This window comes from Tilletiaria anomala, assembly GCF_000711695.1.
Source record: "Tilletiaria anomala UBC 951 chromosome Unknown K437scaffold_4, whole genome shotgun sequence".
NCBI classification, from domain to species: Eukaryota; Fungi; Basidiomycota; class Exobasidiomycetes; order Georgefischeriales; family Tilletiariaceae; genus Tilletiaria; species Tilletiaria anomala.
Genome location: NW_013547018.1, coordinates 1 through 20,997, shown reverse-complemented (window position 1 = coordinate 20,997; position 20,997 = coordinate 1). Strand labels below are relative to the sequence as shown.

At 54.5% G+C, this 20,997-nt stretch overlaps 10 protein-coding genes across 10 annotated transcripts; 5 read left to right on the top strand and 5 right to left on the bottom strand.

Moving 5' to 3' along the window:
* Window positions 1–1,448: 1,448 nt before the first annotated feature.
* Window positions 1,449–3,317, top strand: K437DRAFT_219544 (uncharacterized protein; the record flags this gene model as incomplete). Its single annotated transcript, XM_013390432.1, has 4 exons — window positions 1,449–1,952; window positions 2,024–2,142; window positions 2,232–2,814; window positions 2,892–3,317. The coding sequence occupies 4 exons, from the start codon at window positions 1,449–1,451 to the stop codon at window positions 3,315–3,317; spliced, it is 1,632 nt and encodes a 543-aa protein (XP_013245886.1).
* Window positions 3,318–3,992: 675 nt separating this feature from the next.
* Window positions 3,993–5,130, top strand: K437DRAFT_253369 (uncharacterized protein). The gene is made up of 4 exons (XM_013390431.1): window positions 3,993–4,265; window positions 4,412–4,487; window positions 4,606–4,677; window positions 4,762–5,130. The coding sequence occupies exons 1-4, from the start codon at window positions 4,202–4,204 to the stop codon at window positions 4,964–4,966; spliced, it is 417 nt and encodes a 138-aa protein (XP_013245885.1). The 5' UTR covers window positions 3,993–4,201; the 3' UTR covers window positions 4,967–5,130.
* A 43-nt stretch (window positions 5,131–5,173) lies between these two features.
* On the bottom strand, window positions 5,174–6,345 carry K437DRAFT_215841 (S-adenosyl-L-methionine-dependent methyltransferase; the record flags this gene model as incomplete). The annotated part of the gene is made up of 4 exons (XM_013390430.1): window positions 5,174–5,469; window positions 5,524–5,863; window positions 6,016–6,083; window positions 6,222–6,345. Coding segments are annotated over 4 exons (828 nt in total), but the record flags the coding sequence as incomplete, so codon positions are not given.
* A 358-nt stretch (window positions 6,346–6,703) lies between these two features.
* Window positions 6,704–11,753, top strand: K437DRAFT_292500 (uncharacterized protein). The gene is made up of 4 exons (XM_013390429.1): window positions 6,704–7,503; window positions 7,578–11,035; window positions 11,117–11,288; window positions 11,354–11,753. The coding sequence occupies exons 1-4, from the start codon at window positions 6,966–6,968 to the stop codon at window positions 11,587–11,589; spliced, it is 4,404 nt and encodes a 1,467-aa protein (XP_013245883.1). The 5' UTR covers window positions 6,704–6,965; the 3' UTR covers window positions 11,590–11,753.
* Window positions 11,684–13,214, bottom strand: K437DRAFT_253367 (DUF1682-domain-containing protein). Its single transcript, XM_013390428.1, has 3 exons — window positions 12,766–13,214; window positions 12,241–12,693; window positions 11,684–12,151 (listed from the first exon to the last, which is right to left on the bottom strand). Exons 1-3 carry the CDS (start codon window positions 13,128–13,130, stop codon window positions 11,749–11,751), a joined length of 1,221 nt encoding a protein of 406 aa, XP_013245882.1. The 5' UTR covers window positions 13,131–13,214; the 3' UTR covers window positions 11,684–11,748.
* A 1,118-nt stretch (window positions 13,215–14,332) lies between these two features.
* Window positions 14,333–15,064, top strand: K437DRAFT_253366 (uncharacterized protein). Its single transcript, XM_013390427.1, has 2 exons — window positions 14,333–14,447; window positions 14,575–15,064. Exons 1-2 carry the CDS (start codon window positions 14,396–14,398, stop codon window positions 14,844–14,846), a joined length of 324 nt encoding a protein of 107 aa, XP_013245881.1. The 5' UTR covers window positions 14,333–14,395; the 3' UTR covers window positions 14,847–15,064.
* K437DRAFT_253365 (uncharacterized protein) lies at window positions 14,537–15,182 on the bottom strand. The gene is made up of 2 exons (XM_013390426.1): window positions 14,722–15,182; window positions 14,537–14,609 (listed from the first exon to the last, which is right to left on the bottom strand). Exon 1 carries the CDS (start codon window positions 15,096–15,098, stop codon window positions 14,853–14,855), a length of 246 nt encoding a protein of 81 aa, XP_013245880.1. The 5' UTR covers window positions 15,099–15,182; the 3' UTR covers window positions 14,537–14,609; window positions 14,722–14,852.
* Window positions 15,183–15,878: 696 nt separating this feature from the next.
* Window positions 15,879–16,579, bottom strand: K437DRAFT_231042 (Nop10p-domain-containing protein; the record flags this gene model as incomplete). The annotated part of the gene is made up of 3 exons (XM_013390425.1): window positions 15,879–16,200; window positions 16,340–16,409; window positions 16,553–16,579. The coding sequence occupies 3 exons, from the start codon at window positions 16,577–16,579 to the stop codon at window positions 16,103–16,105; spliced, it is 195 nt and encodes a 64-aa protein (XP_013245879.1). The 3' UTR covers window positions 15,879–16,102.
* Window positions 16,580–17,485: 906 nt separating this feature from the next.
* On the top strand, window positions 17,486–17,833 carry K437DRAFT_265979 (uncharacterized protein; the record flags this gene model as incomplete). The annotated part of the gene is made up of 2 exons (XM_013390424.1): window positions 17,486–17,650; window positions 17,747–17,833. The coding sequence occupies 2 exons, from the start codon at window positions 17,486–17,488 to the stop codon at window positions 17,831–17,833; spliced, it is 252 nt and encodes an 83-aa protein (XP_013245878.1).
* A 459-nt stretch (window positions 17,834–18,292) lies between these two features.
* K437DRAFT_265978 (uncharacterized protein) lies at window positions 18,293–19,193 on the bottom strand (the record flags this gene model as incomplete). Its single annotated transcript, XM_013390423.1, has 4 exons — window positions 18,293–18,319; window positions 18,413–18,541; window positions 18,630–18,909; window positions 18,988–19,193. The coding sequence occupies 4 exons, from the start codon at window positions 19,191–19,193 to the stop codon at window positions 18,293–18,295; spliced, it is 642 nt and encodes a 213-aa protein (XP_013245877.1).
* Between the last annotated feature and the right edge of the window lie 1,804 nt (window positions 19,194–20,997).

Here is a 20,997-nt window from a genome sequence, read left to right as displayed (position 1 = left end):
ACCGGCAGCAATACCGGATCATTGCGAGGCAGCAGCAGCAGAACTGTGTGCCTCAGACCATTCGAAGGAATGCTACAGGAAAGCCGCCCGGCCGTCCAGCCGTCTATTCCTGACTGGATTCCATTGCTCGAGGGCTTGGGATATTCCAATGCAAGACACCCAACGAACGAATAATATTCCCCGTCGGAAAGTACAGTGCACTACCCCGTTGATCAGTTGAGAACTCATTTTTCTGGATGCGGTTCGCTCTTAGCATGACGTGCCGCCCGCGGCTGCTGATAGCTGCCTGTACTCAGGGGGCAGCAGCAGCCACAGGAGTTACGCACCCACGGCTTTGGCAAACTCGCCTGACATGAGGTCATGTTGAGAGTGAACCGTGTTCGTGTGCTGATCGCATCAGGCTACCCCGCGGTCTCGCGTTTCTCTACTGCGGAGCTGGTCTAGGGTGCCATCAATCAATCATTCGCTCTCGTAGCTGCTTCCGCCGTGGCAACTCCCCTTCCTGCCTCGGAGTGTGAGCCGCGCTGCTGTCCTCCGGCATGACTTGCCAGGTGATCTGCCATCAGATGTTTATACTGCTTCAGAGTCTGCACATGCTGCTCGAAAAGCGCTGCTATAAAGAGCGAGGGTATACCCTCCGTATCGAGCATTATTTCCAACAGTTCTGAGCTTACTTTCGGCGCAAAGGAGAAGTATTTGATTCCCGGGATTCTTGACTTGCCTTAGTTGTATGCCCTCCAGAAGATTTCTGCATTTTCGCGGATATCCGACCCGGACGTTTAGGGGGTGAAGACTATAATCCCTGTAACCCACCAAGTCTAGAGACAAATTAGTTCGGCTGTCGCGGACCAGATTTATTTTTTTGTCGTCCATGAGTCGAAGCCCAAACAACGCACGATCGTTTTCAATCATGGGCTCTTCCTCCATCTCCAAGTCTGACTCTTATGACTTATGAGCGTCCCAGATGCCATTTAAGCAAGGCAAGTCGTGATCACAATTGACCATCTTGTTCGGTGCAATTACCTTCAGCAGCGGTACGAGCGAGTCGAAAGCTCAAATCGTATTGCTACGTCAACATCGGCATCTCCGCGAAGAGTAGCTCATTGCGTCAAGCTTGCTATATGACAGTATGGGCCAGCCTGCTCGTGGAGGTCGCTAAAACATAGCTCGAGCCGGCGGCTTCCGGAAAAGCCTTTCGCATACTCGAGGTTTGGCGCGGGGTTCAGAGCATCAAGGCCGACATGCCTCGGTGCAAGCATCCCTGTGATCGGAACAGACGCGGCGCCACCTCCGGCCAACCTTGTGCATCAGGGCTGCCCACATCTACCGCAGCATCAGGCGATATCGAAGCGGTCGAAGCCTCTATAGATGACCCTGTACTCTCCACCACCGTCGACAACGACGAGGAGGCACAACTGCTTCGCATTGCATCGCTCAAAACTGGCTCCATGGCAGACCGCGAACGTGCTCTATTGTCGCCAATACCCTCACAATCGCCTCTGGAACAATGTGGACAAGGTGATAAAGGAATTTTACCGTTTGAAGGGAAACATGTGTCTATAATACGCGACGGAGCATTAACAGGTGCTGTTGATCAGACTGCACTAACAGGCAGTGCGACTTCACAGTCTGCTGAAAGCAGTAGCAAGGTATCTGGTTCGACCGGGGTAGAGGGTTCTCGTAGGCGAACAAGGGCATCGAAACCTGGTGCACACGATATCGAAAAAGGACAAGTAGGAGGTTCGAACGGTGATGAAGGGGGAGTTGCGGATGATGCCAGCAAGCAAAATGCTGCAGGCGATGACATTACGGGCGGGGCACACCTTTCCGACGAGGAGAAGCTGGGAAGGTGCAAGACTGGTTTAAGTGTCAGTTCGAATCAAAAAGACACAGCTCCGCCTAGAAGAGACATACGAGATCGCGTGTTGCACTTTACGCCATCCTGGTTCAGTGTGAGTTGCCAACTGGGTGGCACGTGAACAAAGAGAACAGACGCTTTTACTGACTCGTACTCATTTGTCAGGTGACGATGGGCACCGGAGTCCTTGCCACCCTCTTTCTGCTTCTTGGCCAAGTATGGCCCTCGCTTCTGGTCGGACTTCGATATCCGGCGATTGTGTGGATCGTCGCGGATGTCATAATGTGGGTATTGCTCGCGTTTCCTCTCCACACGTCGCGGCACTTCCGCGAATCGATCTTTTACAGCAGCATCCATTGATCTGCACGCACAGATTTATTCTATTCGCAGCCATGTTTTCTGCGCGGTACATCATCTGGCCACAAGTCCTCCCACTGACCGTCAAGCACCCTCAAAAGTCCATGTTCCTCGGCACGCCCGTGATGGGCTTGGTGACGATCATTAGCGGCATAGCGCAACTCGGCACGCGGGAATTTCACCTCGGTCTTTCTTGGACGGTGGTCATGACGGGCTTCTGGTGGCTTACTGTCGCCCTAAGCTTGTTGACTAGCGTAGGTATACCGTGGAGTATGATGACATATCAAGATCACTACTTCGAAGGGACAACCGCGGCGCTGCTTCTGCCGATTGTACCGCCAATCACAGTAGCAGCAGTAGGGTCGACGCTGTGCGACTTGCTCATCGAGTACGGCGGAGAGCCGTACTATGCCTATTCATGGACGATCATGTGTACCAGTTACCTCGTCCTCGGCGTCGGTCTGCCGCTGGCACTTGCTGTGCTCGTACTCTACTTTCAACGATTGTTGCTTTTCAACAGCCCGCCAAGGGAGACCATCATCAGCTGCATGCTCCCCCTGGGCCCTTGTGGACAAGGAGGTGAAGCGGTACTGCATCTAGTGAGTGGGAGCGCTGCGTCTTGTGCTCGTTGTCCATTGCCACAACCCCTCCCAATTTAACTCCTATCGCTGCTTAGGGCCAGGTGGCAATGAAGCTCTTTCCGTACATTTCGCGGCCCGTCGAGCGGACTGGCATCCCGCAGCTCTTTGACGTCGGACAAGCGATGTACGCCGCTGGCTTGATCGGGGCCCTTTTCCTCTGGGCGCTTGGAATCTGGTGGCTGATGATCGCCATGTTGACGATTCTGAGGGAGCGCAAAGAGGGGAGGCTACCGTTCAACATGGGCTGGTGGTCCATGACGTTCCCAGTCGCGTCAATGGCGATATGCACTGCGCGACTGGCCCTCACGCTCGACTCGCTTGCGCTCAAGATTACATACACAGGCTTCGTCTTCGCCAACGTCATCTTTTGGGCTGCTGTTGCAGTCCCGACGGCGAAGGGATTCTGGACGGGCGAGCTGCTACAAGCGCCGTGCATTGCATCGTTGCCGCTTCAACGGTGACAACCAGATTGTATTTTGCAGATCAAAAGCTGCATTTGTCTAATTTTCTTGGCTTTCCTGCTCTCTGGAAGCTCTGTTCTCTATTCTGACTGAAATTAGTGAAAGTAGAAAGGGAACAAAACACCCCGAGCGAGCAGCAACGAGATGGAGGATGTTGATTTCTTTTCTGGGTGTACTGGAGACTTTTTCTTTTGCCGGAGATAAGAACACCATGGGGGCTCGTATTCTGCTGTTAGTCAGACGCAACACACACTCCCCCTCCTCGTTGCCTGTGTGTCTTCCGATGCACCCATATCGCTGCTGCAGCCACTTTCGCTTTGTAAATCTGGGCCTCGGACGAACCTGTTGCCCTTGTGGATGCAGGGTTGAGCAGCTTGAAGGGCATAGTCGATGGAAGGAGTGCTCGTCCTGGAAGATGGTGCGATGATGCAGTACGATATGGAGATCTATATATGGGCCCTGCCATCAGCCTGCCATTTACATGTGTCACGTGACCGGGGATGTGCAGGGCACAAAAATAAAACGGATACAAAAGAATGAACTAGAACCCAGGCAGAGGGCAGGGTCCCGCCACTGGCCGCGGGTAGACTGTCGACAGCTGCAGTCTGCGGACCTGCAGTTGTCCATCGGCACGAGACTTTCTTTCCTGCCTTTTGCGCAACTCGATTGGGAGGACTGCTGACTGCCTTTGGCTTTGCTCCAACTTCTGTTCGACGTCGCAGCATTCAAGCTGAGGCCTTGCAAAGCGCTTGTAACTCGCTCTATCCACTGGCAGAGGGTTCCTCGAAGGCTGGAGGCAGCCACCGTTTTTGCCTACATCAGCTGCTCGATCCTTCTCATCGCAAAGCGAAGTCACAGAGTCGACAATCAATCTCGAGCCGATCATGCCGCCACCCGCTCAAGTCGTCCAGCAACCAGGCCAGCCGGCGCCGGGCTTGCTTCAGAAGCGTGAGTCAGGCTTACTGCTGGCGTCCGGTCGCAAAGATACTTTGGATGGCTGATGGACTCTTGTATGATAAACTTTAAATTCTTACCCTTTTCATCATGCAAATTGTCGCCGATATCACCTTGGATATGTTATGCACACCATGCAGTTGGGATGGGCGCGATGATGGGCGTTGGCGTCGGATTGACGATCGGATTCATCGGCGGTGCCTTTCAGATCCTAAGGTGCGCTTCCCTCCTTGGGTCGTTGCTACCCGATCCTTACAGACCGCTTCCTGCAATGCAAACTGACCCGCCTTTCTTAATCGGCCCTCTTTTCCCTCATGAATGTACTTGAGAACAGAGCTGGACCAGGACCCAAAGGGACGATGGCAACGCTCACTCAATTCATGGGCACATCAGCTGCAACATTCGGGTGCGTTGATCCCGTCGCCGTTGTGGATCATTTGAAGGAACTTCCGAGCTCACATGACCACTCTTTACCCTCCTGCCCGCCCAGCTTCTTCATGTCTATTGGCACCGTCATCCGCACCGAATCGCACCTCAACCCAGTAGAAGAGGAGCGCTGGCGGATAGCAGCCATGCGTGGCGGCTGCCTCATCTCTTCGTCTGCGTCCTCATCTTCAGTATCAGCTTCCTTGATGGATGCTCGGCGACGAGGAGCCGAGGCGATGCAGACACCTTCTCCTTCGCTGCGACGATGAAGTGTGAGCATAGCCGTAGCATAAAAAGGGCGGACACATACCCTTCCGAGTGGAGTATGCGGCGATGCGCCGCTTACGGTGCAGTTGCAGATTAATTCCATTCATGTTAATGCCAATCTGATTTTGCCGGGAATACGACGAAGACGAGCATGCATTTCTTCCGCACTGCTACTCTGTTTGGTCTTCCTCCCCTTCTATTGCAAGCGTCCATCGAGCCTGGATGAACCGTCTCCTTAATACCACCCCTGTCTTTCTGTTCTCGCTGCTGCGTTCGACAACCTTAGCCTCCCCTACTAATCCGCAGCGGCGCGCGAGGCGCTGCAGCTGGTCCACGTCGAAAAAGTAGGCAAGCGTGTTGTCCGCTCCGCGCCGATAGTATGGCGCCGCAGGTGAGAGGCGCGTCGGTTCGCGGTACGATGGCAGCGCAGCGTCTTTGCTGTCAAAGCGTACCTGCGCGAGGTCACCGGAGGCGTAGTCGCGAAGGAGTATTGTGGGTGTTGGTGCTTGCAGGGAAGCAGTAGACGCTTCGTCGGCTGTTGATGGTACAATATTGCCACTATGATCAGCAGAGGCGGAAGCGGACGAAGCGCGCAAGCAAGCGACCATCGAGCGGAGCACCTGCTCGTGGAGCTGTGGAGGGATAGCGGAGAGAACGAAGATCATGCTGATCGTCGTCGGCGGAGGGATGGTTGGTATTGATGCTGGTGGTGGTGGTGAAGACACGCTGCCAACAGACATCACGAGTTCTACAAGCGAGGGTGGACTTGTGGATGTGAGATCGTAAACGAAAGCATGCACACGCTCGGGTGTGTAGGAAGGGTGCGACTTCACAAAGTCCACGGCTCGTTTGGAGAAATCGCACGCGTGGCATTTGAGATTTGGGTAGCGCTCCAGTAGCTACGATGCGGTGGAGTAAATGCGTCGTGGAAGGGTGTAGAGGGCACAGCAAACGGAAATTCACAAGTAGATTGAGCAAAATGGTCATACATGTGACAGCGAACTTGGTGAGGACAGCGCTGCTAGCTTGGTGCGACCATGTGTGTACTCACTGGATACAGCATGTTGCCTACACCGCAGCCGACTTCCAGCAGCACAGGTTCAAGTTGCTTTCCCTTTCCTTTGCCACTATGAGCGGTTGTCTTTGCAGTTGCGTCCATCAGCTCGCGCGCGAGGTCGTTGTCATCATCGTCGGCCTCATTATCATTTTCTCGCGCCTGTCTGGCCTCATCGGCGCTCCTGCTGCTCGCGCTTGCACCGATGCCGAGGTCCTCACCCCACTCGCGTTGCGTCCAATGCCGATCTTTAAAGAAGCGCGTTTCGTTGTTCTTGTAGAACACATCCCAGTTGCGCGCTGCCTGCGCTTCGGACTTGGCGACGAGGTAGGCGGAGGCTGTGCGCTGTGCTGCTTGCGTTTCTGCTGATTTTGGTGCCGGCTGCATCTTGGCGGTCACACCATCTCCACATACAGGCCGCACGCTTTGTTTTAGGGACAGGCCACACGAACTGAGATTCTTGTGTGACAAATTGAGAAGCAGCTCCCCCCAAAAAACCGAACATACCTCCGCGCTCGCGTAGACGAGAATCAAGTTAAAAGATGTCCCTTTCGGCGGACTGCTGGTTGGTGGTTGGGCGTTGGATCTCTAAATCGGTGCAACTCGCAACTCTAATGCAACGTACCAGGCCATGGTCACGGCCTCACGAGAAGAACACTAACTTTGATGCGCAACTCCCCGAGACGATCAGGCCGTGACCGATCCTGGACAGCTCACAACTCTCAGACTGTGGACTGGCATGTTCATGCAGGCGGTGCATTGCTTCGATTCGATGCTCGTGCGCCATCCTTCTGTCTGAGAGCTGTGCCAGTTACTGGCTTCCCAGCTGTCTTTTCATTGCAGACTGTCGGAAAAAAGGCGCAGCAGTCTCCCGACAACAGCGACTCGGATTGACCCTGACAGTGGTTAATCGCTAGGGGGATCTCGTTTACAAGGCCTGCGCAATCATGTTCTCGACACCCAAACAGCAGTCGGCTTCGACGCGCCGCCAAGCAGGGGCAAGCGGAGGTACAGGCGCACTCGCCTCGTTTGGTGTGATGCGAGACAGTCGCTCGGGCACACCAATTGTGACAGGAGGGGCAGATGCGTCCTTCGCATCCTACTCGTACCAGCACACCTCGCCACTGGGCGGCCAAAGTCAGAACCAGCAGCAGAGACGGAGAACTGCCCGCAGAGCCCGTACACCGCTCCTTCTGGACGCTTCTCAGCAGCATCACCGGGCCCGCGGTTCTCGAAGCGGCACACCTGGCCTGCCTAGCGATCGAGCTACGACGCCAGGCTCGTACTCTACAGAAGGAGCGTCAGGATTGGGAGTCGGCGCGCGAGCATATCTCTCTTTACGGAAGCAAGGAGAGGAACAAGCAGAAGCAGTTGATGCAGCTCAGTGGATCCAGCCCGGCACGGAGCTGGTGCGCGATGAACTGCACGCTGTCACGGCTTACTCGCGCTTGCCAGAGCAGGTCGAGCACGTCTTAGCCGAGTCGGGTGAGCGCCGATCTCAAAAGCAGGCTTTCTGGCTTTTCATCTCATCATCATTTGATCATTCCCTTCCTGCACAGACCTGTACTCCACATCGCTGGGTGCGCATCTGGACGTCACGCTTGGCTTTGCCGTCCTTTTGACACCGACTGAATGCTACGCGTGGAACTTTCTGGCCGTGTCCACTTCCAGCAGTCACATGTTGCCGACTTGCTACGTCTTCTCGCTCCCGCCGCCAGCACCATCTTTGGTGTCCTCAGCTGCTCCCAACGCTGCCGAGGGGGCCTACCTACATGCACTCGTACCATGGTCCAACTCTGCGCAGCGCGCTGAGCCGGGCCTCGTGCTAGTGCACAAGCGCACCGGTCATCTGACTCTGATCGCGAGCATTGCCACGTCCTCTACGGATGCAAACTCACTATCACAGCAGGGCACGACGGCGCGAATGGCGCTCGCGCCCAGCGAAATCGTGACCGTTGTCCACCGCCTTAGCGCAAGCAGCAACACGCTCGTTCTCGCCACGTCGCACGCGCGGCTCTTCCGCGCGCACGTCGTCTCGCAGGGTGGACGTGTGCACCTGCACCTCGAGTCGCAGCCACTCGCATCGTCGCGTAGCTTGCTGGGAAAATTGTTCTTTGGCGGCGTCGATGTGGGTGCAGCCGCAGCTGCGAGCGCCGCAGGAGCGGATTACGCCGGTAGCATCCGCTCGCTTTCCTCTTGCGCACTCTCAACAGGCGTGGAGAGCGATGGCAGGCACGAGCTGCTGGTTGTCAGCGGATGCACACTGCAGCGGTGGCTCGTCGATGCAGGGATTCGAGGGAACAACGACGGTTCGGCGTTGGCCACGGCATCATCGTCGGGGGACAAGTTGCTCGGCTCGGTTGAGGTGCGTTCACTGTTCGATCAGGAGCCAAAGTCCAGCCCTGTTCCGCAGCTTGAAGTGCATGATGCACAGTGGCTGCTTGGCGGGGATGTAGCACTGCTCTACAGTTGTGCGGCCTCGGCGACTACCACGCCAGCAAGGCGTTTTGGAATACTCATCGTCACCACTGCTGCTCATTCCGCACACTCTACTTCAAGTAGGGTGTTGACGAAAGCAGCAACGTCAAACACCAAGCAAACCAAGGTAGGAACAGACCGTTCTTCGTCCACCTTCCGAATTCGCACCGATATTCGGCTCGGCAGCGGCGGCTCGGCCGACGGCTCCTTCTCGATGGCGGCTGACCCGCGTCCGAACTCAGCACCGCGACTCGCAGCCCCATTCGGCGGGCCAGTCCTGTACGCTATTTGGCCCAACACCGTCATCAACGTCATCCTCGGTCGTGCCCTGTTACCCCGTGGCGATGGCTTCGAGGACGATAATGGTGACAGTGAAATGCTCTCAAACTTGGTTGCGCGGGGCCCAAGAGCGGAAGCAGGAGCAGAAGCAGAGGAAGAGGTGTTCCAACATATCATTCATCTCAAACAGGCGCACCAGAACAGACTGCTCGGCTTCGGTGTCGAAGGCGTGGACATTATGCCCCCAACACAAGCAGGAGGCAGGAGCATCGCTCCTCTTCCTGTCCTCACCGCACGCAGCGGTGCGTTGCTGTTCGAATTTGACTGGCTTCGCGCCGAAGCCATTGTTACATCGAAAACATTAGGCGAGAGGGGTGATGTCCAAGGCGAAAGGGACAGAGCGGGTGAGCGACTCCAAATGAAGGTCGGCAGGTGCCAGAGCCAGCTCGAAGCCGCCGTCTTCTTTGGAGATCTGCCCGGGAACCCACTCGAATTTAGCATCCATGCTGGCTCTCTCGGGTCATCTTCAACAATCGCGAATGATCAGCACCTCGCGATTGCAATCGCAGCGACGCAGCTCAGCGCCTCGCTGCTGTCCTCCAGCTCGCCTTACTTGCCGCCCATCTTGGACACACGCGCGCAGCTTGCCGAGCGCCTGGCGCGGCATCAACGGCTCCTGCAAGTGCTCGGCGACGGCGGCGATCGTGAAGAGGGCGCAGTGGTGTGGGCCATGCTAGATGCAAGCACCAAAGACCAACTGCGCGACCATGCGTTGCTACTTGCTGCTGCGCTGGAGATTTGGGTCGAGAATGAGGCGCAAGCTCGAGGACGCAGTTTACACGTGCTGAGGCAGGCTGTCAACACTGTCCTGAGCGAGGCAAGTGTCATATCCGAGCATCAACAGGAAGACACACTACGTGCCTTCTTCACGCATCATCTCCGGCCTCTTCTCACGCAACTCTTTGCGCTGTTCGCTGCGCAGCTCAAAGCGGGAAGCTTCCGCGAGGCGCCACTGGGGAGCAAGACGGACGTGCTCTTGCACGTGAATCGTGTCCTTGTTGCTGCGTTTCAAGGAGCCAGGCGGTGGGTCGAGGAAGGCGATCAGGAACAAGCACAATGGCCAGGACCGGTGCCGGCATCCGCATTCGAAAGCTGGACGTGCAGCTCGGCATCGCTCGATGCGCTACAAAACTCGTTCGACGCAACTGAGGCGCTACTGCGCGAGCGTAGCCGCGAGTTGGGCAGCGGGATAGATATTGATGTGCAAGGTTTCATCTCGGAAGGTACACAAGCTCAGCGCGAGCAGCACGAGCTGAAATCCTATTTGGTACAGCTAGCGCACTTCACCCTGGCCGCTTACGAGCAGCGCTTGGCGTATCTGTCGCTCATCGTCGCTGACGAAAGCGATGCCCTTGCACAGCAAGAGCGCCAGGCGCTCCTTGCGCGCTTCAAGACGGCACGGCCACAGGTCATTCACTCCCTTTCGCGCATTGGCAGCGGCGACCAGGCGTTCAGTCTGGCGGAGCGACACCGCGACTTCCAAGTGCTCGCACAGCTCTGCACGGACGACGAGCGCGTCGGCTCCGCGCAGAGTCTCTTGCACCATTACGTCGATCGGTACGGCCAACCTTTCGCTTTCGAGCTGTATGCGCACTTCGTCGCGAGTGGGCAATATAGGCGTCTGCTCGAGCAACATAGCAAGTACATCGATCATCTGAGCGCTTTCCTCGCTGCGCATCCCGAGCTAGACTCCCTTGCTTGGATTCACGAGGTGGGCCAGGCGCGTTTCCGAGACGCATCGGGCACACTCGCCTCTGTTGCCGTTTCGGAGCGCGTGCTTGTCCGCGAGCAGCTGGAGTTCAGTTTGGCGAAACTGGCTTATGCCGCCGAACTCAGTGAGGAAGAAGTTGCACAAGAAGGTCCGCAGCTAGAGCTCCAGCGAATCGACGACATGCTCGATGTCGTCTATGTCCAGACAAAACTGAGCGAGTGCTTTGCCAAGCAGATGGGTAGCGCTCAGGCGCCCGCGTCGCATGATAGCGATGCAGATGCGTACATCGCTCTTTTTGCGCAGAGGCTGCTGCAGGATGCATACCCGGCTTTCCAGCAGCATTTCAAGGAATGCTGGGAGCTGTGTGCGACTGGACAGGTACTGGGCGTGGAGGATCTCATTGATGTTCTCACGCTCAAGGACAACGTCGACGAGCTCTCCGAACCACACTTTATCCAGGCTTTGCAGACCTACGTCCGTGCTCACGAGGTGCGTCGTGGTAAAGCTAATTCTCTGCTTTGTAATGCGATGCAACCTGACAATAACTCTTATCTCATCGATCTCCTACAGAGCTTACCGGAAGCACGTCGCCTCGCAATTCTCCGGGCATATTGGCGGCGCGTGCTGCTGCATGATGCTTGGGAGGATGTGTCTAATACGGCTGGCAAGAGCGATGCAGAAGTCAAGCAAGCGCTCCGCGAGACTGAGCTGTACTGCGCAATCGCGAGCATTTCTCCAGAAGGCGAGTCCAACAGGGTCCTGGCCGCGAAATGGCGCGAAACTGATTCGGTGATGATGCCTTTACAGACCTAGACAACGACGTACTTCTTCCTTCATCCGCCCTGCTAGAGCCGCCCTCACGGGAAGTGCTGCAGGGTCGCTTTGAGGGCAGCAGAAACGATAAGTCGGAGGAGGAGCTGGACAACCTGTTAGCGGATTTTGCCACCGAGATCTCCGAAGTAGAGCAACTTCTGGAGAGCGGGTACGGAAAGTGGTTCGAGGAGACAAAGCGCGTTGCTGTGGAGGACATCGCTGCAGGATGAACGCGATCGACCTATGGATCACGACTTGGATGGTCCAGCGCTGGAACATGAGCTTAACAGGGAATGATGAGCCAGTAGATGTTTCTCACTCCCTCTAATTGACAACTTTGGCAAACGGTCGTTGATGTAGCCTTTTTACAATCATTTGGCCAAGCAGGCTCAATGCTTCACTGTCTTCATGCTCTTCTTCATCGCCCTCTTGCGCTCGATTTCCTTCCTCCTCTCCTGTTCGGCAGGACTGAGCTTTTCAAACTTGGCCTTCTCCGCTTTCGCTTTGGCCTCCGCTTTGGCCTCCTGCTCCGCTTCGCGCTCCTCGCGTGTGCTCTCCTCTTCCAGCTGCTTGTCCACCTCGGCGCGCGTCTTGCGCAAGCGGGCCAACGTGTCTTGCCTTATGCGAAGAGGCGGATTCGAAGATGTCTGACTGCCGGTCGAGAGAGCGATGCCGTCGGCAAGGCTGAGCGCAAGGCCGAGTAGGGGAAGTGTCTCGCGTGCTTGCGAGGCGCTCCGTGGCATTCGAAGCGTGAGAGTGATTTTGCGAGGGCGGTCTTCAAGGAGAAGGGGCCTGAATAAGCACATCATAAGAGCAAGCGTCCGTTAGCGATCGAGGTCAAATTGGATGCATTCAGCAGTCATGTAAGGCTCTGCACGTACCCTGGCGGCTTTTCCGTCGGCTGATCGCTAATGACGAGGCTCTCAAGCCATTTGCCAGCGGGTGAGTCATCGAGCAACTTTTGAATGCCAACTTTCTGTCTCTGTGCCTGGCCTTTGTCATTGATCTCGCCAAGCCAGAGGTCCGTCAGATCTCCGTTCTCACTCAGGATAGCCCACTGGTTGCTCAGGCCTCGCTGTGTGGCAGCATTCTCAGCCTCGATGAGCTTCGTGAAGGTGAGGTCGAAGCGCTTGGAGGTGCGCGTGGCGCGCAGGACCGACTTGTCGACGAGCGCGAAGACGCCAATAATATTGTCTGTTGTTTGCGACAGCGTCAAGGTGAGCGTAAGTGTGGACCGGTCGTGGGATAGGCCACCGGAAAAGTTGTCATAGAACGCTCGGCCGATAATGAAAAGCGGGTCGTGCAGGGGCAGGAAGTGGAAAAACGCCTGGAACCTACGTGTCCGCACGTCCATATCAGTCTGAATGCTTGCACTTGGTGGGAATGGTCACATAACAGCGCCTCACCGATCTACGCCACGTCTCCCGGTAGCGTACAGAGCGGCCTCGCCAGCGCCATTCCAGAGCAAAGGACCCCGGGAGTACGGATTCTGGTTGGCAATGAGCGCAAACTCTTCCTGGAGCTCCGGCATAGCTGTCCGGACCCAGGCGTACGCAGCTTTGCGGTTTCTCGCCCTCATTACGGCGAAGATGATGATATATGCGATCGCACCGACGACAAAGATGCCTTCCAACTTGAAGTCTGCAGGGTTGAAATAGGCAGCGCCGATCAGATGGAACCCTTTACGGGCTGTGAGGGTAGGGCCGTCCGCCGTCGCGGCTGCCGACGCCCCGCCGTTGAAGGCGGAGCCGAGCTTAGTAAACCGGTCCATTGTATTTGCAGCCGTGCAGTCCTCGCGCAATTGTACATGCGCAGCGTGAGGGGGGGCGGTGCTATCCTTGCTACCTCTGTGTGAGAAGAATGAGGAGCGCAGGAACGTATGTGGCTCTCACTTGACAACCACACGCAAGTCAGTATCATGTCTTGAGTAGGGTTACATCCAGCCCACCTTCCCAACACATCCGGGGCCCCCGGCCGGTGCGAACATTTTGACTGCACTCTCAGGGTAACATCTATAGATTGTGCAGGGAAAAGGTTCCCCCTCCAAAGCCTTCATCTCCATCATCCGGATCTGCACCTTCACACACTTCGAGTACAATTGGGTTTGCAATAGAAGTCAATCCCCCCTCCCCCCCATTTGCTCCGCACATGTCATACATGCAATTTCGACGAATTGAAAGCATTTTTCAGGGGGCCTGGCACGGGGAGGAAGCAATATTCATTCACTTGAACCATCTCATCGCCGCAAGTCTGACAATCTCCAGCTGTTTTCATGATTTCCAGTCTTTGCATGGTCTCCTATTATGTGGAGTGGATCGCTACCGAAGGTATTGCATGGTTTCAGAGTTGCTACTTACGGAGCTCAAAATTCCATTTGATTGATTCCGGGCATATCCTTGATATACAATAGCAACTCGATCCTCATCCAAGACCTGCCTTCGGCCTGGAAAGATCACCGGAGCGGCCTCACCCTATGCTTGCCCATAGCCAGATCATCCATCCTGGGAGGCACGAACTGTGCCGTTGTGGCCGTCCTTCTGCTTGGAGCAGTTGCCAAAAGTCTTCGTCCGGGACAACCAATCAAACAGCCATCGCTTCCTTTTGTCTGCGGTGTGGGTCATCCACATTTGGATATTGAAGCATGCCTGAAGGTACATAGGATTGCACCTGATCGTCGCTTCATGAGTGGAATCTGTGAGTAACAGTGTCCAGTGATGCCGATTGACGTGCATGGGCATGAAAGCCATTTGCGCATCGGCCACAAAGAGTCGCCTCTTTCGATCAAGCAAACATGCGCCCGCCAGTCAGCCAGTTCCCTCAAGCTCACCGTGACATCAGATAAATCAATATTAAGCTGCACTCGCTGCCAAGGCATGCAACCCTTCCCAATTCTCATTGGACACGAACCGCCAGACGTAGGCGATGATGGAGGAGGCCTTCCGCCATGACTCACGATTCTCTGCTCTCAGGCGCGCAAATGCCGTTTTCGAAGAGCACCCCACCGAAGTTCATCACATTTCCGTTGAGCGATGCTTTATGGCCCCCAAAGCAGACCCAGTTCCGGGTATCGGATGTATTCAAGCTGGAAGTACGACGAAGGACATCATTCTTCAGATCGAGCTTTGGCCTTGTTAGAGAGGCTAACACGTTACTTCTCTGCTTATGTCACATCCACCCCTTTTGTTTCTTCTCACTCATTTCCACCCTGCAGCTAGACACATTCCCTTTCCATTTGGTCCCTTCAGCTCTGCTGCCCCAACGAGAAAGAGTTCCTGTCGTCAGTGCAAGTGTTGCACGTGGTCCCAACACTAAGCTCGGCACAATCTCGTCGCCTTTCAATCAGTTTACCTACCTCAACCCACCTGTTCTTTGTAGCTATCAACCTGCGAAGCTGTCAACTGCGTCTACACGCAATCAACAACACGCTACACCGGAGATATTCGAAGCCAAAAGTCTACGGGCCTTTGCAATGGGGGCTGATTCATGACGGGCATCAAGCTGGATAGACAGGAAGAACGCCAGCAGTCGGAATTGCACTGAAGCTTGGTGCGGAATTCTGTTCGACCTTCAATGCCTTGATGGGTCCAGATTTTCCATGTGTAAAAATGACGTCGTCCGGGGGACACTCAGGGCTGGTAATCCCAATCACGGGTATGACACGACACAGGCATACCCTGGGCCTTGTAATGCAGGAAACGAAAGATTTCAGCAAGCCACCCGTTCCTTTTGACGGACTCATTGTGCTCGCGAATATTGGGCTGGAAAATCCCAATATGATAACCCCGATTAATCCCCTGTGCCGGGCAGGCCTTGTCACAATGCCCATCGTGGGCCACTAGGGTGGTGGTGGTGGTCAGACATGGAAAAATACCTCTGTAATTGGCATTTTCATACCAATAGAGAGTTTCTTGAGCTGATTCTATGTCACTGCAATATAGCAAGCACACGATTATCATGGAGATCCCTTTGCCCTTGCCACCCACCCTCCTATGTCTGTGTTGGATCTTCGCTCACTAGTCCGCCCGAATGAAATGACTTTAAAAGACAGACGAGCGAATATAGGTAATTTGAATCCGCACCCATTAGAGACAGGGAGCAAGCAAGGTGCCTTGGGTAATGATGCGGACGATCTGTGTATGGCAAACAACAGTTTCCACTGTGCAAGATGCAGGTTGGATGGTGGAAGTGAGGGATTTGGAGGCGACGTTTTATTGGTGCACAATGTATATGTTACGAACTCATGGTGTGATGCCGACTTACACGTGATATGTAAGTTGCACGTATGTCTGTACGTGGTGCCCCTCGTCACTGATGGAAGTTTCGGATTGCGGTGAGGGCGCACGCGCGCTCTTTGTTTCTTTTTCGGCTTCTGCATAATTTTACAAGGAAAAAGGGGGAACCTTAGCTTTCTTCTTGTAGTGTGTGCAGACTGCAACAGCCACGATGCTCGCGCTCGACTGGAGGGAACAAGGAGCACCGATAGGGATGATGTTGGTCATACAGACGGACGATGAGTGGTGTTAGAAAGCCCGGAATGCGATGCGAGTGGTATTACAAATGCGTGTGGTGGAGTACAAATACAGCTCCAGCCGGCAGAACGCTTCCGCCGACGAGCAAGGGCATGCCCGCGATGTATTCCCTTGGAATCGGCTGCGCCTAGGTAGACGAGGTCTGGCTAAGGCACATCAATCTGCGATTCGTAGCAGTGTGTGACAGAGCGCCACATACGCGCGGTCTTGCGCCTCACATAGGCTTGGCGGGGGATTGGGTGAGCAGAACGCCGAAGCGCTTTTTGACCGTCACGCGATGCCGGGAGAATTTGTCATCGGGCGAAAACCGAGCTGCAGCGAAACGATAAAAATACGGCAAAGCATTGCAGAACAGAGGGGAGAGGATAAGGGCGCGAATGCAGGTGCGAAGGGAAGGAAGGAGCGATGAGTTGCAATGGACATGAAAGAGCGGCGGTGATGTGTCCCTCACCTGGATGTGCGCTCTTTGTGATGACACCGGCGGGTGTGACCTTTTTGAGAGTGTAGATACGGTTGCCCGCCTGGTAGAAAGGCGAAGCCATGGTTCAGTATGACGCTGCAGGCTCTATCTTCATGATTGGGTGCGAGGAGAGCCAGAACGGGTGCAGCAAGCTTTCGCCGCGCCGGACGTCTGGTCTTCGACTATTCCAGATAGCAAACCCACCTCATCAAGAGTGTACATGAGATGCATGCTGTATAAATCCCCGGTTCTACGTAGCGCTGGAAAGTTTCGCAAGATCACGGTGCTGAGGACGAAGTTGCAGATCTTGGACAAGCTGAAAGGTAACAATGACCCAAACGTCCGACATCGAATGCGAAAGGAAAAAAATGGGAAGGAGGAAATAGTGTATCAGCTTCTGTCTTTACAGGGGATGTGAAGAGTTAGGCACATGGCACACCATATAACCCTACTTGAAGGTCAAACAACAGTTACGCAGAGAATGTGACTTGCTTGGACTCGTTAACAACCTTCGGCCTTTTCTTGATTTTCCTTTCACCGACCTCCAAAACGCAGTTCGACCATAGGCCCAGCTGACCACGCTGAACTCTGACAGTCGCTTCTCGAACATGCTCTGCTTGCCCAAACGTACCTAAGGGTGCAGAGGCTCAAAACGCAATGCTATCTCCGAAGTCAGGAAGCAATGCGCAGCACTCGGCCGAGTGACGACATGGTAGCAACATCCATCTGAGCAAGCACGTTTGCATGCTTTGGACAGTAGGACAGGGTCACGAAGTGATATTAGATCTATACGTCACGGATGACTGATTATCATTCTACGAGCGGCGGTGACGAGCCGCTTGTGCTTGCAAAGCGAGTCCAACGGAAGCGAAAGGGTCCCATCATGGCCAAACATGGCCCCACGATTGCGTAAAACTTTGACGCTGGAGATTTCTCATAGCTGAGCGCCTCATCGAAGGGCTATGTGACGTGAGATGACATGCTCGCTCGGCGGTTTAAATAGGCGTGCTCGGATTGTGCTATTCGCTCGGTTTGATGCCTCTCACCAGCAACTCGTCTACGTTCGCACTACTCTTCTTGGACCAGACTTCCCAAAAAGCCAAAATATATCCTTCACATATAGCTCGCCCGATCAAAATGTCATCCAACAGCAACCCAGGCACTTTTGCAAACCGTCCACGCGAAGAGGTTCAGGATATCGCGTCCAAGGCCGGCTCTGCAGGTGACAAAGTCGTGGGCCACGGTCAGACCGCTGCAGGGGGACATACCGGTACCTTGTCTAACAGGCCCCATGAAGAAGTGGTGTGTATCTTGCTCTTTAGTACAAATGAACTTCTACGATGCAAGGAAGTTGACAACATGATGCTGAACTCCCATTTCTTCTTTTCATCGGTGCAGTCTGAGATGGCTAGTAAGGGAGGCCGCAGCTCCAACCAGCAGAGCAGCTCTGTTGAAGATGACGAGGCGTACACCCAGTCAAGCTGAGGTAGTAGGCAAGTGGGCCAGTGCAGCGTGCTTTCTCAAACTCTTGATTTACTTTGCACGCCATGTGTACCAAGGTTCTCTGTAATATCAGCTCCACATCACTACTTACGCTCCTCACAGCTTTGAAAGAATCAACGATGGGTTTGTGTGTCATTTGGGAACGCTTTGCGGCATTGCAATAATGTCGGCTTCCTGATCCTTAACGTCTACTCACACCGTCCCACCGTGAGACATGGTCGGTCCTTAACGAGCGTGCTTTCTCAGAGCTACGAATACTCAATTCCTATGTGGAGCTCATACAACAAGCCTGAACGCGATCAGCAGCCATCCAGCTTGGCTGTTTTGGCCCAAGTCAGCTCAGTTGATTCGAGGGGGATTAATGAATCGGATTTTCTTGAGCGAATGCAATACAATGATGTGTTCGTGATGGATCGGCGCAAAACTTATCCATGACACTCTTCAAGTTCTGACGGAGGGGAAATCGTGCTACGATAGGGAACACGGGCAGACGAAGACAAACAGTCAGCTTTTTCGGAAATGGCTCTTTGGTTGTGCGCAGACGCGGGTAATGGGGCCCACCTTGGGCTGAGCATAGTCGTGGTTGGCGGACGTGAACATGTCGGTTGCCTTCGTCACAGCAGCGGCGGCTTTCTGGGCCATGCCGCCGCCCTGTGGAGCTTCGGGGTGAGGGCGCTCGGGAGCCATTTTCTACGAATGAACAGCGGAAGGAAGCGAAGAAGTAGCACCATTGATTTCGTTTCACAAAGGCTCGCTGAGTATAAGGGAAAATGCTCACCCTGGCTTTCAGGAACTGCTCACCGATCTCAGCTGCCCTTTCGTCAGAGACCTTGTTGCGCAGCTGGACGAGTGAGCCGTGCACGTTGGGGTCCTCTTCGTCGTCCGCATGCTTGATGAACAAATCGCAGGCCTCATTGAAGAGCTTGTGGAAGTGTTCGAGAGAGTCATTGATCGACGTTTGCTCAAGCTTACTCATGAGCTGCTTGACGTGTTGGTGGTCTCGACGGTCCTTGTCTGCCTGCTCCTTAAAGCCGTGCTGCTCGAGCGCCTTGTACACACTTCCGAAGAAAATGCGACAGTGAATTGCAGATCAAGTAGCCAAGTACACTCATCATGTTGAGCGAGGTGGAGCTCACCTGACCTCCTCCGAGTCGGCGTGCAGAGCTGCGCTTCTGATGGTGCTGTTGGCGATTCTGCTCATCTCATCCCTGTCTTTCTTCTCGAACGCGGCATTGAAGCGGTGCTTCCAGTCCTTGATGTTCTCGTGTTCATTTTTGATCATCTTGAGGAAGTCCTTGAAGGGGACGTTCCCGTTGCTATGGCTGGTGCTGTTGTTAGCCATGATCGAAAGATTGAGGGCTTGGTACCGTGCTTTGTTGCTGCTTTTGGTCTCGTGAAAAACGTTGCTCTGAGGGAAGGGGCTAGGAGCTTTTTTGCATGAGCGAGAAACGCGTGATGCCTCGAACATGGTCGCTGCCTGCAAAACGGACATCTAGCCTGAAGGGTGGCGCTCTTATAAACCATGTTAAGCCCGGACTTTCATGGAGGGCTTGGCCCTGCGATTCTGCCAGCGAGCTTACATGACCTTACCAATCAGAATGATCCCTTCCGCCATCGAACAAAAGAAGACTTAGCTTCACTGACGTTGGAAGTGATGAGAGCTGTGTTAAGCATGCTCCCTTATTCTTTGTTGACTTGGCCCCACGAAAAGGTCCCGCTGCTATTTCGCTCACTCAGCTCGTGGGCCAAAATGATGGAGCGAGTTCATCGGATCATGTGAGATGACGTGTGGCTCACCGCGGCTGGCTTCGATCCTCGGCCGGATGACACGGTATTAAGGGCGGAGGGAAGAGCCTCTGCAGCTGGAGGAAAAGAAAGAATGGGCCATGCTTCCAACTAAGTAGTGAAATCATCTACCGATGCAGTCAAGCTATTACTGATTTTCGAGGGGACTGCCAGCGAACGATGGCTTGTTCTTTCACCATCTCCGTTGAAGCTGCCATCCCGGGTCCTATATCACAGCCTTGCGATGCGCCCGCATTTTCTACAGTTGAAGCATCGGATACTGGACGGTTTCCTTGAGGGGCGACGTGCGTTTGTGACCTCCGGAGCGTGCGGGTTCCCCACCTGATCCCTATCCGTCTTGTGCAACAAAGCGTCCCACTCCTCCAGCTCGACCACTGCTTTCATGCACAGCGCACTGATTTCCTGTTGCACACTGAGCCAGTAATAGAAGGCATCTTCCTTTGCTTGCGCGGCCACCTTGTCATTGGAGATCACACCAACCAGTTGACGCTGTAACGCAAGGGAACTTCTTGATTCCTTCTGACATGTTCGGGCACATGTGTGGATAGGGTTTTGCGCAGAGAGTAGACAGCTTTGCTGCAAAGTCGAGAGGAAGTGCGAATTTGGCATAATGATCAAATGCAGCGTCTAAGCGCGCAATGAAATCTCCGAACGATCAAGTCTCTTGCTTTGCTTTTTCGAGGCGCCGTCTTCCAGTGATAAAAGCAAGACAAGTTATCTTCCTGTAGGTGCATAGACGGGCTTGGTTCTGTTCCGTCGCGGATCCGCAACATATGCTTTCTCCTGTTCCATCAATCAAGAGCGGATGGCTGCTCGTATTGCTGTTGCGAGGACTGAGCTAGATTGTGAGCTGACCTGTTTCTGATTGAACGAGGTTCTCGGCCTGATCCTTGCAATCCTGTTGCTTGTATGAAAGTGGAGCATGCAGCATCAGGAATTCAAAGCTGGGTGCAAGCCGAAGCCTGACAAAATTGCAACGAGTATGCGACCAAAATATTACACGAGAGGGAGCCGTCACGAGATCTGCGAGGGAGTCTGTCTGCCAGGTTTCAGTGGAAGGGACTATTGTATCGATCCAAACGAAGCAGGAAAGGTCAGCACGGTTGTTCAAGCTCTCTGCCTGCCTGCCGATTTGCGGGTCGAACACAGCATACCAGGATGGTGTCCATTTTGCACAAGCTCGCAACTGTCCGGCAGCGGGCTGCAGCGAGTGCCCCATCAGTGGTGGTGCGGCGCAAGCGCTGCAGGCAGCGTATGGGACGCTGGCATTAAGGTAGGCGTATAGGTTGAGCAGCGGCCCGGTTCAACCACGATTCTTTCCTACGCGCTTGATGTGTTCA

Bases quoted from the DNA above. Each gene is read 5' to 3' on its own strand.
- K437DRAFT_253365 (XM_013390426.1), bottom strand. From the start codon at position 15,098: ATGAGTCCGTCAAAAGGAACGGGTGGCTTGCTGAAATCTTTCGTTTCC.
- K437DRAFT_253366 (XM_013390427.1), top strand. From the start codon at position 14,396: ATGGCCCCCAAAGCAGACCCAGTTCCGGGTATCGGATGTATTCAAGCT. The intron at 14,448-14,574 runs GTACGACGAAGG...CCCTGCAGCTAG, and splicing joins CGGATGTATTCAAGCTGGAA to ACACATTCCCTTTCCATTTG.
- K437DRAFT_292500 (XM_013390429.1), top strand. From the start codon at position 6,966: ATGTTCTCGACACCCAAACAGCAGTCGGCTTCGACGCGCCGCCAAGCA. The intron at 7,504-7,577 runs GTGAGCGCCGAT...CTTCCTGCACAG, and splicing joins GCACGTCTTAGCCGAGTCGG to ACCTGTACTCCACATCGCTG. The intron at 11,289-11,353 runs GCGAGTCCAACA...ATGCCTTTACAG, and splicing joins CGCGAGCATTTCTCCAGAAG to ACCTAGACAACGACGTACTT.
- K437DRAFT_253369 (XM_013390431.1), top strand. From the start codon at position 4,202: ATGCCGCCACCCGCTCAAGTCGTCCAGCAACCAGGCCAGCCGGCGCCG. The intron at 4,266-4,411 runs GTGAGTCAGGCT...CACACCATGCAG, and splicing joins GCCGGGCTTGCTTCAGAAGC to TTGGGATGGGCGCGATGATG. The intron at 4,678-4,761 runs GTGCGTTGATCC...CTGCCCGCCCAG, and splicing joins ACATCAGCTGCAACATTCGG to CTTCTTCATGTCTATTGGCA.
- K437DRAFT_253367 (XM_013390428.1), bottom strand. From the start codon at position 13,130: ATGGACCGGTTTACTAAGCTCGGCTCCGCCTTCAACGGCGGGGCGTCG. The intron at 12,694-12,765 runs GTGAGGCGCTGT...GCGGACACGTAG, and splicing joins GGGAGACGTGGCGTAGATCG to GTTCCAGGCGTTTTTCCACT. The intron at 12,152-12,240 runs GTACGTGCAGAG...GTGCTTATTCAG, and splicing joins CCGACGGAAAAGCCGCCAGG to GCCCCTTCTCCTTGAAGACC.